Raw genomic sequence first — 16,359 nt, 5'->3', positions numbered from 1 at the left:
CAGCACAGAACTGCACAGGCCACACAGCTTCAAGATGCAGTGGCCTCCACTTCCGCACTGCCGTCAGTAACACCCACGAATGGGGATGTAACGTGCCCTGTACTTTCCTGATGGCTCCACTGGCACCAGCTGCCCCCCACCCCCACCCTCCTTTTCCCTAGTACAGTGCTCCGAGCACATCGTGGGCACACCATGGACACATCTATACCCCCACTCCCCCCGCAGCCTCAGTCAGGCCCCTCACCTGGCTGATGGGTGTGTGGACCACCACCCCTCCAATGATCTCCGTCTTGTAGGCCACCTGTGGCTTCTTCTCCAGGGCTGGAGGAGCTGCTAAGCTCTTGAGAACTTCAGTGGTCATGGGTAGGCCCCCACCTTTGGGTACCTGGGGAGAGCGGCAGCAACAGTCAATGGGGAACAGAACGTTTAGGAAACATGGGGAGCCCAAAACAGAATGGGGGTGCCATGAGAAAAGCTAATGTGCCAAATTACAGTCAGACTTGCGTGTCCTCCCCAGGCCTTCCACAGTCCAAATCTGAATATGAGCATCTCAGCCAGCAACACCCTCCCCCTACACAGATACGAACTGACTCCAGGTATTTCTTGAGCACCTACTTATGAGCCAGCCCTTCCCTGGCTAGAAACCAAAGATAAAGTGTCAAGCGAAACACACATGGGTCCCCACCTTCACGGCACTTACATGCTAGTAGGGGGAATGACAAAAAAATATGTAAAACAAACAGAGTAATTACAAATGGTGGTGAGTGGCACAAAGAAGATCAAGGGAGCCGAGGCAGCGCACAGCAGGGGACCTGCTGGAAACAGAGTGGGCAGGGAGGTCTCCAGAGGAGAAGGCAGGGAGACACTCAAACGGCAACCTGGAGGGTAAGCAGGAGACGGGGGCCAGGTCGGGGGCCTCACACCTGTAACCCCAGCACTTTGGGAGGCCAAGGCAGGAGGGTCACTTGAGCCCAGGAGTTCAAGACCAGCCTGGGGAACATAGTGAGATCCCGTCTCTACTAAAAATGAAAAAAAAAATTAGCCAGGTGTGGTAGCACACAGCTGCACAACAGGCCAAGGTAGGAGAATCTCTTGAGCCCAGGAGTCGGAGGCCAAAGTGAGCTATAATCACACCACTGTACTCCAGGCTAGGCGACAGAGACCCTGTCTTGAAAAAAATAAAAAATAAAAAACTAAATAAAAGGAACCAGGAACATGAAGCTGGGAGAAGGCATTCTGGGCAGATGGAACAGGTAAAAATGCAGGCCTTTGTAGAGACAGAACAAGGGGTCCATGAAGTCTAGAGCCAGAAGACGTGTGGTATAACCCTTCATCTCTCACGAACCACCTGAGCAACCTTTGGCAACCATCAAACCTCTCTAGGCCTAAACCGTCTCGTGCATAAAATGAAAAGAGGAATAATATTTATCATAACCATTGTTGTGGTTATCCAGTGATAGAGTATATTAAATGCTTTAGAAACACAACTAAAAAGAAAAACATATTACAAAATATTTTAATTATGGCTTCCCAGGTGGTACTAATAATTATACACAGAGCCCTTTTGGAAGAATGAGCTATCTTTGCTCTTCTTTGACAGAGATATGGTACCATAGCTGATCAAATCATGATAAAATTTTTATTGTTAGTTGGAAATCACAGGCCAGAGGTTGCAAATTGGTGGCCCACCCACTGACTTTGCCCAAACAATGTTTTGTTAGTCACATGCAGTGTTTTTTAAAATCTGCGTCTAAGTTTTGGGATATTTCACAGAAAAATCCAGATTTTCAGCTATGCAGCAGTTCCCTTTTAGATAGAAAATACATTCTGTGTTTGCACAGTCCCTACCATTCTCCCCAGCAGAACGGGAGAGGCCAAGGGTCAAATGTCACTTATCCTCATTCCTGTTGCCATGTTGCTTCCTCCTTGCCCACTTCACTCATTTATACTAGAGTCTGCAAACGCTGAGGAAATCTTTCATTTTGTTAGAAAGAAAAACAAAAAGAGGTCCAGAACAGTTGAGTCATTTACCCAAATCCAGGATTAACAGCTGAATGTCAGCCAGGTGCAGTGGCTCATGCCTATAATCCCAGCACTTTGGGAGGCCGAGGCGGGTAGATCACCTGAGGTTGGGAGTTCGAGACTAGCCTGACCAACATAGTGAAATTCCGTCTCTACTAAAAATACAAAAATTAGCTGGGCGTAGTGGTGGGCGCCTGTAACCCCAGCTACTCAGGAGGCTGAGGCAGGAGAATCGTTTCAACCCAGGAGGCAGAGGTTGCAGTGAGCCAAGATCACGCCATTGCACTCCAGCCTGGGCTACAGAGTGAGACGCCATTTCAAAACAAAAACAAAAAAACAGCTGAATGTCTACTAAACTCTGACTTCCCACCAGTGCCCCAGCATCACAATGCCCCACCTTCAGGAGAATGCAACACCCTACGTCTATCTGCTGGGATGTCACCGGGACTTCGAGAGAAAAACTAAGGTCCTCTCCCACTTCTACAGCTTTCAGAGTCAGAAAGACCTAAAGATCCAGACCCTTTCAAGAGCTCAGAGCTATATGAGAGCCCTGTCATTTGGTGTCTGTTCAAAACAATCAGAGAACCCTGATTATGCTGGGCCCTCACAAAGATGATGAGACCTTCTCTTCCTGGACTGCACACTCAGTTTACATAGACAAGGATGTCCTCTGCCCCCTCCCTACCTCTCCAAATCAGGCCAGAAATTCCGCCTTCTATTTTCCTTCTGGCTGAGAGATACCAGCAGTTACAGTTTCTTTGGGCCTCCATTCAGTGCCAGGCAAGGCACTGATAAGCTCTTTGCTGCATTATCACTAATCTTATCAACCAGGCATGATTTTCTCCACTTTATAGATTAGGTCAACTCAAGCTCATTAAAATTAAGTGATTTGGCTCTAGGACTGCCTGACTCCTTGTTGCTACATGTCACGACCTACCTAAGCTACTCTTTCTCACTTTCTGTGAGTTCTGTTATTATGTAACCACATTTTTAGGGATGTTGATTTTTAGTTGATATTTAGTGATTAAAATCACTATGGAACTGCAGAAATTTCCCCTAAATGACCCAGATGAATTCCTGAAACCCAGCAAAGAAGGAGGGAAGTAACTTATTTTTTTTCTTTTTGAGATGGAGTCTTGCTCTGTCACCCAGGCTGGAGTGCAGTGGCATGATCTCGGTTCACTGCAACCTCTGCCTCCTGGGTTCAAGTGATTCTCCTGCCTCAGCCTCCCAAGTAGCTGGATTACAGGTGCATGCCAACATGCCCGGCTAGTTTTTATATTTTTAGTAGAGATGGGGTTTCACCATGTTAGCCAGGCTGGTCTCGAAATCCTGACCTCGTGATCTGCATGCCTCAGCCTCCCAAAGTGCTGGGATTACAGGCATGAGCCACCGCGCCTGGCCAGAAAGTAACTTTTTAGAGTTCCCAGTGGCCAGAAAAGGAGGCACAGAAGCTTGGCTGCTGTGTTTCCTCTCAAAATCCCGAAGAACACTGTTTGTCAGTGTTTATGCTCCGGTGTCATGTACTGCTTCAGATCAACATGCAGAGCCTTTCCAAAGCTGCTTACACTACCTGAGACTTGTTTAAGAGATGAGGTTTCATTCTGTTGCCTAGGCTGAAGTACAGTGGTGTGATCATAACTCCCTGCAGCCTCAAACTTCTGGCCTTAAGTGATCCTCCTGCCTCAGCCTCCTGAGTAGCTGGGAAGACAGGTGTAAGCCACCAGGCCTCGCTAATTTTTTTATTTTTTATTTTTTTGGGGGTGGAGTTTCACTCTTGTCGCCCAGGCTGAAATGCAATGGCACGATCTCGGCTCACTGCAACCTCCGCCTCCCAGGTTCAAGTGATTCTCCTGCCTCAGCCTCCTGAGTAGCTGGGACTACAGGCGTGTGCCACCACGCCCGGCTAATTTTGCATTTTTAGTAGAGACGGGGTTTCACCATGTTGGCCAGGCTGGTCTCGAATTCCTGACCTCAGGTGATCCACCCACCTCAGCCTCCCGAAGTGCTGGAATTACAAGTGTGAGCCACTGCACCCAGCCATCCATCCTCTCTCATTTCATCACTCTGTCTTTTCACGGGTTTACCAAGGTTTATCAGAATAAGAAGCTAATCAGCAAAACTGCTTATAGGAGACTCAATTACACTCAGGTTGGGTCTAGCAACACGAATACTATATACGTGTACAAATTTCTTCTATACAGTTATTCACAGGAACCCTGAGAAATCTGGGAGGATAATTCGCCGCCACACATAATAATCACTATTGGAAGCCCCTCAAACGTAAGCATTTCTGACTGTATGATACAGAAACAAACTTTTCAGCATACAAGCCATGATCTATATAAGCCAGGAGTCTGCCTGTCTTATTGATTAAAAGTCTAGTTTTTTCCAAAACATATAGTTTTCCCTCTCCATCCTTCCTACCCTTCTTCCTTTCTTTTTCTATATTTCTAAGGAAAAAGAAAGGAATTCTTCATTAGCCAACTCAAGGAAAAAGAGCACACTCATTGGACAGTCCATGAACTAGCTCTGTGAGATGCTTTTAAATAGAAGGCTTTTCCAGGACAGGGAGGCGGATGGCTTGGACTGACCCTGCAGGCAGCTTCTGAAAGTAAGAAGAGTATCCCCCAAGCTGGGAAAAAGTTCTGACTTCCCTCCCCATATGCTTTTCCCCTTACTTGACTTTTCACAGTCAGCAATCCATTTTCCAATCCTACCACATTCTGAATCAGCATCCCAGAATCACCCGAAACATGAAGGATCGGGAGCCCTCCCAGGAAGCACAAAGGGGACACTCCATGAACTTCCCCTTGAACTTGATTCAAACTCAGACTCTCAGTTCAACTTGTGTTTGGTCAGCCAAGGAACAAGAAGAGGTGGGAGAGAACTGGGTACAGACTGGGCTCCTGGGAAAGTCCCCGCTGCCATCTCAGTTTTCCCCAACCCCAACAAGGCCATAGCCTGGCAAGAGGCACTTTTACTACCCCCAGAAAACAGAAGAACCCAAACTTACGGTGATCTTGCTGGCTTGGTTCAGGGCTTCAACCCAGTCCTTCATATCTTTCTGGTCATTGGCTTGAAGGAAATATCTCTGAGACAGGGCGTTGATAACTACCAAAGTCACGGAAAAGAAGGGAAGACATTCCCAGGTCAGAATACAAGCAACACAACAAGTCTCCACAAAGCTAAGGTGTTTGAGGGAGTGAGATGAGTGAACCCCACAAAGCAGAACAAGAAATCTCCCATGATGCTAAGTCATTTGCCTGGATATTTAGGAAGCCCCAGGCCACACCTGCTCACTCCCTTTCCCACCTTTAAAAACATCCCATTGGCCACAGGAACAACACCTGACCATGTCAACAGCAGCCTCAGTGTGCTGTTCTGCAGTGATGAGGCTGCTGGTATGCCGTCAACAAGACACAACTGTGAACCGCATTCTGGCGGTGCTAATACATTTACTGTTATCATGGTATATACAGAATTTTGGACCCATGCTTCGTCTCCTCTGGCACAACTGGTCTGGACTGCGAGAGTTGTCTGTGGTTGGGAAATAGAAAAAGCTTTCCTGAGATCAAATCTGTGGCCTTGGCCTCTCTCTCAACCTGTTCTTTCCTCTGAGCATTCCATTAGGTCAACAATTTAATTCCAGGTTCACTATTATTACATATATATATTTTCAGATCTGATAACTACAAAACGTGAGAGTCATTTCTGAGCTTAGCTATGAAATTTGCAAGAAATAGAATGAGCGTACCAAAGAAGTCTGAACGAATCTGAAGTGGGGAGACAGAATCGCTCAGGGGAATACTTTATTCTCTTAGCATAAGCTTGAACTGTAGGAGGTGAGTCTCATGGGGTAGATGCAGAATTCATCCGTTCATTCATTCATTTGACAAATATTTACTGAGCACCTACTATGCGCTAGGAAACATCTTTAAGTGCTGAGGATACCACGGTGACAAGGCAGAGGAATACCCCTGCCTTTGTGAAACTTGCATTCAGAACCATCCAGATAGGCAACAGAAACTATTTGTTAGCATTTGCTCATAGCACTTAGCACAGTTGTGAGAACATAGTAGGAGCCAAGTAACTATTTGATGATGGATTCACTGAATTCACTGACTGCTTCCTGACTTGAGGCACCCATGCACAGTGACTCTGCTTCCTACACCATCCCCCGACATGTCACTCTTTGGGCAACTAAGACCCTCAACAGAATTCTCCTTCCTTTGTCTTATCCCCTTCCTGGCACTGCCATCTGCCTCTCCTCTGAGTCCTCCATCTTTTCTGAGCACACCATTTCTCAGCTCTAAAATAAGGGTTCACAGAAACTTCTAGTGGACATTTTGCACCTGCCTTGTGGCATCAAGAAAACTGAAATGCACATGGACAATTATTAAAAGAAAAAAAATGTTTGAGATGATGGACATTGATACAGTTTGGATCTCTGTCCCCACCCAAATCTGTGTCCCACCCAAATCTCATGTTCAATTGTAATCCTCGATGCTGGAGGTGGGGCCTGGTGGGACGTGATTGGATCATGATGGGTCATGGGGGTGGTTTCTCATGGTTTAACACCATCTCCTGTGCTGTCGTGTCATAATAATGAGGTCTTGTGAAATTTGGTTATTTAAATGTGCGTAGCACCTCCTCACTCTCTTTCTTGCTTCTCCTCTGGCCCTATAGAGCCTGCAGAACACTGAGCCAATTAAACCTGTTGTAGGTTTTTGTTTTTTTTTTTTTTGAGGTGGAGTAGAGTGCAATGGCGTGAAATCAGCTCACTGCAACCTCCAGCTCCAGGGTTCAAGAGATTCTCCTGCCTTAGCCTCCCGAGTAGCTGGAATTACAGGCACCCGCCACCATGCCCAGCTAATTTTTTTGTATTTTTAGTACAGACAGGGTTTCACTATGTTAGCCAGGCTGGTCTCAAACTCCTGATCTCACGTGATCTGCCTGCCTCGGCCTCCCAACATGCTGGGATTATAGGTGTGAGCCACCAGGCCCAGCCAAACCGCTTCTCTTTTTAAATTACCCAGTCTCAGGTATTTCTTTATAGCAGTTCAAGAACAGACTAATACAGATATGCTAATTACTCTATACATTATGTACCCCATGAATATATACAATTATTATTTGTCAATTTAAAAATAAAACTAAAACCAAAAAAAAGAAAGAAAACAGAAATGTTACTAGTCCCTGAACCTCTGCCCTTATGTTATTAACAACCTTTGCAGCAAGACCAGGGAAAACAGTATCACTTGACATCCAGGACCGTCACTGTGATTTAAGTCACTCATACGCACAGGGTATAGTCACATGTGATCACAGGACTGTCTCCATGCAAAAGAGGAAGTTGCCATATCAATATTAAATGAGTCCCTCCCCTGGCTCAGTACTTACCAAAGCAAAATGGAGTTTTTGGTTTCTGTTTTGGGGTAGCTATGCTCACCTAAATCAAATAAGAAATAAAAGAAACATGAATATGTGTCTTACAATGTTGAAGATTTCTTATTGTGAAATTTCTCATACATAAAGAGTATATTAAACACATGTCTACATTTTTTTAAAATAATAATTAAATGAAAACCCTGTACTCATCATCCGGATTAAGAAACAAGCATTATCAGTCCTATTTCTTAGAAGCCCTGTGTGCCCCTCCCTGACAGAATCCCCACCATCAGAGATAACCATTATCTTGAGGTCTGTTCATCTTTACAAAAAGACTTTTGTTTATTATTTATGTATTTATTTAGAGATAGGGTCTCGCTCTGTCATCCAGGCTGGAGTACAGGGGTGCAATCATAGCTCACCGCAGCCTCCAACTCCTGGGCTCAAGTGATCCTCCAGCCTCCACCTCCTGGCTAATTTTTTTTAAATGCCCCTATGCCTGGCTAATTTTTTTTAAAAAAGAAAAATATTTGCAGAAACAGGGTCTTGCTATGTTGCCCAGGCTGGTCTCAAACTCCTGGGCTCAAGCAATCCTCCCGCCTCAGCCTCCCAAAGTGTTAGGATTACAGGCATGAGCCACTGCGCCCAGCTCAAAAAGACTTTTAAAAGCCACTAAGTCCTGACGAAAACCTATCCTGGCCTCATTCACACTGGCAAGACTCCCCTCCTCCCCTCCTCTTTCAATCGCCAACCCTCTCCCTAAATCCTTCTCAAAGCTGAAGGCAATATTGCTACAAATGCATGGATTCCAATCAGAACGCTCAAGAGAGATGAAGCAGCAGACTGCTCGCTGCGCTCAGACACATGGAACAATTGCCTTTACATCTGCCCTGATGGCCTAACCATGAAAATAAGCACCTTCCAGGTGCCCAGAGAGGGGCTGATGGAATTGAAGAACATGCCTATACATCTCAGGGAAGGGAAAGAAACAGAGGAAGTATTTCTATACCTCCTGTTGCTGTATTCCATCTTGTTCTGGCAATCCTACCCCTGGCATGTACACTCCTGAGTATCTGCATATGTGAACTCACATCATTCAGGCTCAAACAAAAGAAAAAAGAAAGCAACTCATATTCCACCACACGCCCACAAAGATTAGGGACAATCCTTGATGGAGGCTGAGCCTCCCTGGAGCGAGCCTCCACCACTGGGCCTCTAAAGAGACAGTCACCTTCCCATGGGTCCTAGGCCGGGGACTATTCACATGATGTCACAGTCCTCCCCTGGATACTATTCTCTCCATCCCTCTCCAGCCAAGGGTATTCTTCGACATGTCCTCACCTAGGAGATCCAGGAGTGGTGCCCACTTTATTTTATTTGTTTGTGGGTGTTTTTTGGATTTTCTTTCTTTGAGACAGGAGGCTGGAGGATCACTTGAGCCCAGAATGAGACCCTATCTCATTCTGTCACCCAGGCTGGAGTACAGTGGCGCAATCACAGCTCACTGCAGCCTCGACTTCTCAGACTGAAGTGATCCTTCCACCTCACCCTTCTGAGTAGCTAGAGTATAGGTGTGTGCCACCACACCCAGCTAATTTTTCTATTTTTTTTAGAGATGGGGTCCGCTATGTTGTCAAGGCTGGTCTCAACCTCCTGGCCTCAAGTGATCCTCCTGCCTCAGCCTCACAAAGTGTTGGGATTATAGGCATAAGCCACCGCAACCAGCTGGCTCCTACTTTAATGGGCAGCGTATCAGAAGCCAGGTGCTAAAGAAAAAGTCCTGAAGTGAAATTAAAGTCCCTTCCTGGCTGACAGCGGTTAGGGTCTAACAATGACTGACTCACCAGTCTGTCTAGGTTCTTACTCTTGGCTCTAAGTTCTTGCTATACACCTGCCCAGATTCCTTAACCAAAATTAATATTGCCCCAAATAAATGGGAACTGAGGTGGCACCTTATAAAAGATCAAAAGAAGGTCAGGCAGTCAGAGACAGAGAGTCTCAAATGACAGGTGTCCCAACTGAATGACCTCCATTTCCTGTTCTATCAAATAAGCGATCATAATATCATGTTCTCATAGGGTTATCATGAGGGTTAAACATGATAGTGCAGGTAAGACAGTCATTCCTCCACACAGAATCTGCTCAACCCAGGAGGGATTATTTACAGCTTTTGATACCTCATTTCCTTTAAAGCCTCACTCCACACATCAACACAGGCAGTGTCCCGCCTGGAACTACGGGCAAAACGCTGAGGGTCCATGAGTTTCTCTGGGCCTGCAAAACTGTATGAAACCCGAAAAAATTGCCTGGCCTCCTACATACAAAGTGAAGATGCTGTATCTAGTGTTAACAAATATTTAATTAAATGCCTACATAACATTATATCAACCTCCCTGACAAGTATTTAAATGCATACAAGATGTTACATCAAGTAAACGTCATAAATTTTTCAATGAAACATTAAAAAATTTTTCATTTGAAAATAATTGGTACTGGGCCAGGCACAGGCTCACGCCTGTAATCTCAGCACTTTGGGAGGCCACAGCAGGTGGATCACTTGAGGTAAGGAGTTTGAGACCAGCCTGATTAACATGGTGAAACCCTGTCTCTACTAAAAATACAAAATTAGCCAGGTGTGGTGGTACATGCCTGTAATCCCAGCTACTTGGGAGGCTGAGGCAGGAGAATCGCTTGAACCCGGGAGGTGGAGGTTGCAGTGAGCCGAGATCCTGCCATTGCACTCCAGCCTTGGCAACAGAGCGAGACTCTGTCTTTAAAAAAAAAAAAAGATACCTTAGATTTTCTTAGCTCACAAGAATCCTTTTGTGTGTGTGCAAGATGATTGCCCAGAAATTAGAGCCAGTTACAAACTGGATGAGTTACTCAGAGCCAAATCATTCCAAAAGTAAAATGATTAAAATCCTTTCAAATATTTATATATATATATATATATATATAAAATAGACAATTATATTTAATAAGGGATGTACATTTTGAGATGTGAAGTGGAAGTCATACAGCCTAAGAAAGACCTAAAAAAATGAAGATTTGAGCAAAGGTAAACCCACTTATCCCAAGTTCGGACACAGAGGATCCAAATTCAGTTGTGTGTCAACTCACAGATGAGAGGACGCTGGTGGCTCCATAACACAACAGTCCAGGCCCCTAGGCATCTTGCTTCCTGGGTTTCTGCACCCCACCCCCTCCACCCATTCCATCTGGACCACGGCATAGGCTTCTGTCCTGCTTACAACTGAGTGTTGATCTGTCAGTCACTCAGTTTCTTGCTTTGGCCCTCAGCGTCCATATTCCCGCAGTCCTCTAGTCCGTAACTCCTGGTTGTTCTGCCCCTGATCTCTGCATAATCCTGACCACAGCAGAACTGTGTTTGGCCATCCCAGCCCTCAGAACCCACCTATCTCATGCCTCCCCTTCTACTTCCAGTGTTATTTATTTATCTATTTATTTGAGACAGAGTCTTGCTCTGTCACCCAGGCTGGAGTGCAATGGCGCAATCTCGCCTCACTACAACCTCTGACCCCCAGATTCAAGTGATTCTCCTGCCTCAGCCTCCCAAGTAGCTGGGATTACAGGCACGCACCACCACACCTGACTAATTTTTTATATTTTTAGTAGAGATGGGGTTTCGCCATGTTGGCCAGGCTGGTCTGGAACTCCTGACCTTAGGTGATCCACCCACCTCGGTCTCCCAAAGTGCTGGGATTATAGGCGTGAGCCACCACACCTGGCCTTTTCTTTTTTTTTTTTTTTTTTAAGAGACAGGGTCTTACTCTGTCTCAGGCTGGAGTGCGGAGGCACAATCATGGCTTACTCAGCCTCAAACTCCTGGGCTTCAGCGATCCTCCCAACTCAGCCTCCCAAGTAGCTGGGACTACAGGCACTCGCCACCATGCTCAGCTAAATTTTATTTTTTTAATTTTTTTTGTAGAGACAGGGTCTCGCTATGTTACCGAAACTGGTCTTGAACTCCTGGCCTCAAGTGATCCTCCCATCTCGGACTCCCAAAGTGCTGGGATGACAGGCGTGAGCCACTGTGCCCAGCCTACTTCCAGCTTTAGAATGACATTGAAAAGCTGGGCACTCCAAGACCCTTTCTGGCTTATAAGGAGAACTGCCTTTTCTCTGAAAAACTCCTATCTGTCACTGACTAGAGAGAGCACCACAGGCGGACAGTTTTCATTCTGTTTGGATAACAAATGCTCGTTTTGACCACAACTGATTAGCCAGCCTGTGCTATGAGAATGCTACCCATGTGCTTATTATGGGAACTGGAGCCTTCAAAGAGACGGTCTGGCTTTGTGTTTGTTTGCTTTCCTCTGTTTATCCAGTTTTGGTCAGGAGGCATGTGAGAGTGCATGCGTGAGTGCATGCATGTACAACCATCATTGGCCTCATGCCTAATGGCTTACCACGGAAGGGCGATTCGGCAAACCAATTCATTGCTGAATTAACAGGATCGGTTCTGGTTCTGCCCTGATTGGCTCACTGCAAGGGTAAGACCCTCAATGTCTCTGATCAGCTTTACAATAGGTGAAGCCAGAGTAAAAACACTATTCTCCTTTGCCACAGAGTGGCAAAAGAGGACAATGAAATGATTTCTACTTGTTGCTGAGTCCCACGGAAAGGAAGGCCAAGATGGGGCCGGGTGCAGTGGCTCCCACCTATAATCCCAGCACTTTGGGAGGCCAAGGCAGGCGGATCACCTGAGGTCAGGAATTCGAGACCAGCCTGGTCAACATGGTGAAACCCCGTCTCTACTAAAAATACAAAAATTAGCCAGGCATGGTGGTGCACACCTGTAATCCCAGCTACTCGGGAGGCTGAGGCAGGACAATCGCTTGAACCCAGGAGGCAGAGGTTGCAGTGAGGCGAGATTGCACCATTGCACTCCAGCCTGGGTGAGAGAGCGAGACTTTGTCTCAAATTAAAAAAAAAAAAAAGAAAGAAAAAGAAAAGAAAAGAAAGGCCAAGGAGGAAATCTAACTTATCATGGAGACGTGGTGGCTTCGCCTCCTCTCATGAAGAGGCGTGGCTGCAGGCGGGTGAGGTCACCCGACCGTCTGACTCCAGTGAGGCCACCAAGGTGCAGCCATCCACACAGCCGAGGTGGCCACAGCTGAGGCACTACCCAGCAGTGGTTGACTGGTGGGTCCTGCGAACACCCCAGCAGCGAGCAGAGGTCAGGGATGTGAGCAGGGAGTGGGCACAGGTCCCCCGTAGAGTGACGCAGACAGGGCTGCTCCACAGCTCAACAGACTCTCAGGAACTTGCGCTTATCAGATCAAACACAGACCACAGGAGCTGCAAGCTCGTCAGCGGCCAGGCACGGCTAGGGCCAGCCCCACCCTGTCTGCCCATGGCCGGAAGAGGAGCTGGGGCCCCTCTGGCAGAAGCAGTGGCAGCAAAACAAGGTCTCCTAGCTCTGCTGCGGCCTCTGCCCTGGTATCTGAGGGTGACCTTGCCCCACAAGGTGGCATCAGGATCCGGGGAATAGCAGCCACCTACACGGGATGGGGATCTCTGGACCAGCTTCAGGAGGTCAATGGGCTTCCTGAAATTATAGGCAAAAGCAGGGTGCGTCTGTACACCTATACATTTACCTGGAGAAGGCGTCCATGCATTTCATCAGTCTCAAAAAAGGATTCATGACTCCCCACGAGTTCTTTCTGAGAGGTGGCTGAAAGTAAGGCCCTGACAACTGGGACACAGCTGGGGGTGGGACAGTGGGGTTGGCTGTGCAGTCGGTGGGTGGAGGCAGGGGTCAAAGTGCAGCTTTAATTATTTTCTAGTTTGCTAAGAACTGGTTCTGTTGCCATCGATGCTCTGGATGACATCCGATCATCACTTTCACCTCTGCGTCTCCGAAAGGCCAGGGCCACACGCCCGTCCTCATCTTCCCGACACGAGCCCTCAGCAGATAGCAGAGAAACACACACTCTGAACAACCAGCCCACACGCAGCCCTCTGGCCAGGCCACCTGACACGGTGGCAAGCGCTTTCCTCCAAGAGGGAATACCTAAGAGTTAACAAATAATGACCTGGAATGCTGAGCTGGAGTCCAGCGCCTCCGAGGCTAAATGTCATTCTGGGAAAACCCCCTGCTTTCTGGCAGGGGGTCAGGCAGGAGTTAAAGGCTCTGAGCTCTGTGTAACCCGACCCAGTGGCAGCTGTGGGTTTTGCAAAATGCCCACCCAGCCCTGCCTTTCTCGGGAAGGGACTAAACAGCAGGTCACCCTTTCTAAATGAGGCAGCCTCCAAGGCTGAGAACTCTAAAACCCTCATCTGAGCTGCATTTATAAATCATGATTCAGCAGGAGACTGAATTCATTCTTCCCCAACCAAAAAAAAAAAAAAAAAAAAGTCTTCCCAAACCCTCTCACACAGGAGAGGGTTTCAGTTTTCCTTTATTACTGTGAGGTTCTCTGCTCCCCTGCTCTCAATTCTCCATCTCCGACCCTCCTGGAGAAATGACCTCAGGAGCTCTCAGCAAGATGAGGACAAGCCAGAGAGGGCGGGCAGGCCTGGGCCTCTGGCTGCTATGGCCTGGGGAGGCGGCCACATTTCTCACCACAAGGCATGCACAAATTGCCGGCAGCTGTGCTAGCAAGGCTGGACTTGAAAAGGCCCTTCCCCCTTCCCTGAGGTCATTCTCTCCCTCTTTAATCCGCCCTGACGCTGCCCTGCATCTTGTGCCTTTGTACTGGGCTGTGTCTGCCAGACTCTGCCTGCACATCACAGGCACAGGGGCGGGCTGCCCCTCCAGCCAAGGGTGGCCTCTCCTCCAGAGCCCCCCAGTCCCCTTCAGGTTCATCTCCTGACCAGCCAGGGTGCAAGGCTCCCAAAGCTTGTTAGAAGATGGAGCCGGTAGACCCCTGGCTCAGGGGCCCCCAGGCCTCCAGCCCCTGAGGATGAAAGGGGATGTGCAGGGCAGAAGAGGCTCCCAAGAGGCCTGCAGTGAGGGTGTGTGGAGAGCAGAGGACTTCCGAAACCTCAGTGCTGGCGGGGTGCCACCTGGCTCTCCTCACTGTACAAAGAGTTCCTCTTTCTGGGGAGGCTCTAAATCTCCCGGCCTTTTTATCACCGCTGCATCACGGGTCAGCAGTGGTGCCTGCTCCAGGGAGGGGCGGCTAATAGAAGCTGAATTCAGCAGTTACATGTGGGCACCGTTAACCAGTCCCCACCCCAGCTCTCAGCACAAGAGAGGGCCTGCTCTGGCCCCTTCTGTACAAACTGGACTGGGGGTGGCCTGGTAGCCACCTGCCCCAACCCCCAGCAGTTATCTGGCTGCTGAATGTCTTCTTGGTAATCTGAGTGGCTTCTCAGGGCCTTCTTAGCCTTCCCTCCACAGTAATCCTGCCCAGGTGAATGGTAAAAAATTCAGTGAAGCCCTAATATTTTTTGTTTGACTGTATCCTTTGAGAGAATCCTTCACAGTTGCTGGATTTTTGGTGATTGTTTTCGTGTTCCCTTTCATCCCAATTACAAAAAAAGGTCATGGGTCATGTCCTACCCCAACCCCAGCTCCCCACCACATAACACCTCCTGTGCAGGAGCTGGGAGCATTATGGATCGATGTGTTCAAGGAGTAAGAGGCTGTAGGTCCACCCTCCAACAACTTGCTAACCACATACCTCTACAGCCACCCATTAGCAGCTAAGCTTCCACAGGCAGTGTGTGGGTTCAGGGGAGCATTTCAACACCATGCAACGTCACCAAATACTAATGCCCAAAGGACTGGACACTTCCCCTTGCTTAGAAACCAGATCGACTTACGGAGCATGAATTCCCAGAGTTCCAGGTCAACATTACCTTCGAGATGTAGGTCAGCTGCAAAGCTCCAACAGCTCCTGCCCCCACTGCCAGATTCTGAAAGACACATAGTTTCCATTTTAAGAAGGCTGTGGAAACAGCACCAAGAGACAGAAGGCCAAGATTCTAGCTCCGTTCATGCCACTTTCCTGGCAACACTGAGCAAGTTACTCAACCATTCTTTAACTTGCATTCCTCACCTGTGAAACAGTGATGATAATTCCTGGATAATGATTCAGGATTCCTGATAGAAACCTGTGACATTAACATTACCCCCAAGCCTTATCTATTATAAAGAAATATTCTAGTACAGTGGTAAAAGTGTGTGCTCAGGCTGGGCATAGTGGTTCCTGCCTGTAATCCCAGTACTTTGGAGGGCCAAGGTGGGAAGATCACTTGAAGCCAGGAGTTTGAGACCAGCCTGGATAACATATCAAGACCCCATCTCTACAAAAATTTTAAAAATTAGCTGGGTGTGGAGGCTCACGCTTGCAGTCCCAGCTCCATGGAAAGCTGAGTTGGGAGGACTGCTGGAGCCCAGGAGATGGAGGCTGCAGTAAGCCGTAAGCTCCACTGTGAACGAGTTCCTTAACCACCGAGCCTCAGTTTTTCCTTCTGTGAAATAGGGATAATAGCACCTACCTCAAAAGAAAGCTGTAAAAATGAGTTAATACATTTAAGAAGGCCAGGCACAGTGGCTCACGTCTGTAATCCCAGCACTTTGGGAGGCTGAGGCGGGAGGATCACCTCAAGTCAGGAGTTTGAGACCAGCCTGGACAACATGGCAAAACCCCATCTCTAGTAAAAATTTAGAGCCGGGCTTGGTGGCTCACACTTGTAGTCCCACCTACTTGGGAAGCTGAGGCAGGAGAATTTCTTGAACCTGGGAGGCGGAGGTTGCAGTGAGCCGAGATCTCACCACTGCACTCCAGCCTGGGTGACAGAGTGAGACTCCATTCCCCCAAAATAAAAAATAAATAAATACATTTAAGAGCACTTGGAATTGTCCCTGGTATCTAGAAGACTCTCAGCAAGTGTGAGCTGTTACAGTTTTTGCGAGTGCCCTGAGATCTCACTGACTCTGTCCTGTTTTATGCCAGTTCAACTTTTTTTTAT

At 47.6% G+C, this 16,359-nt stretch overlaps 1 protein-coding gene across 3 annotated transcripts in view; it reads right to left on the bottom strand.

The window, feature by feature from the left end:
* Positions 1–16,359, bottom strand: part of PLEKHA2 (pleckstrin homology domain containing A2) — a 69,827-nt gene that overhangs the window by 19,470 nt on the left and 33,998 nt on the right. For all 3 annotated transcript variants that reach the window (XM_030817158.1, XM_030817160.1, XM_030817159.1), the window contains exons 3-6: positions 15,244–15,300; positions 7,426–7,474; positions 5,039–5,136; positions 245–385 (exon numbers count right to left, since the gene is read on the bottom strand). In XM_030817158.1, coding sequence (XP_030673018.1) covers positions 245–385; positions 5,039–5,136; positions 7,426–7,474; positions 15,244–15,300 — 345 coding nt within the window. The remainder of the gene's footprint in view (positions 1–244; positions 386–5,038; positions 5,137–7,425; positions 7,475–15,243; positions 15,301–16,359) is intronic.

Source organism: Nomascus leucogenys, chromosome 8 (genome assembly GCF_006542625.1).
Source record: "Nomascus leucogenys isolate Asia chromosome 8, Asia_NLE_v1, whole genome shotgun sequence".
Classification (NCBI taxonomy): Eukaryota; Metazoa; Chordata; class Mammalia; order Primates; family Hylobatidae; genus Nomascus; species Nomascus leucogenys.
Note: the sequence above shows the minus strand (reverse complement) of the source record. Positions and strands in the feature narration are given on the sequence as shown.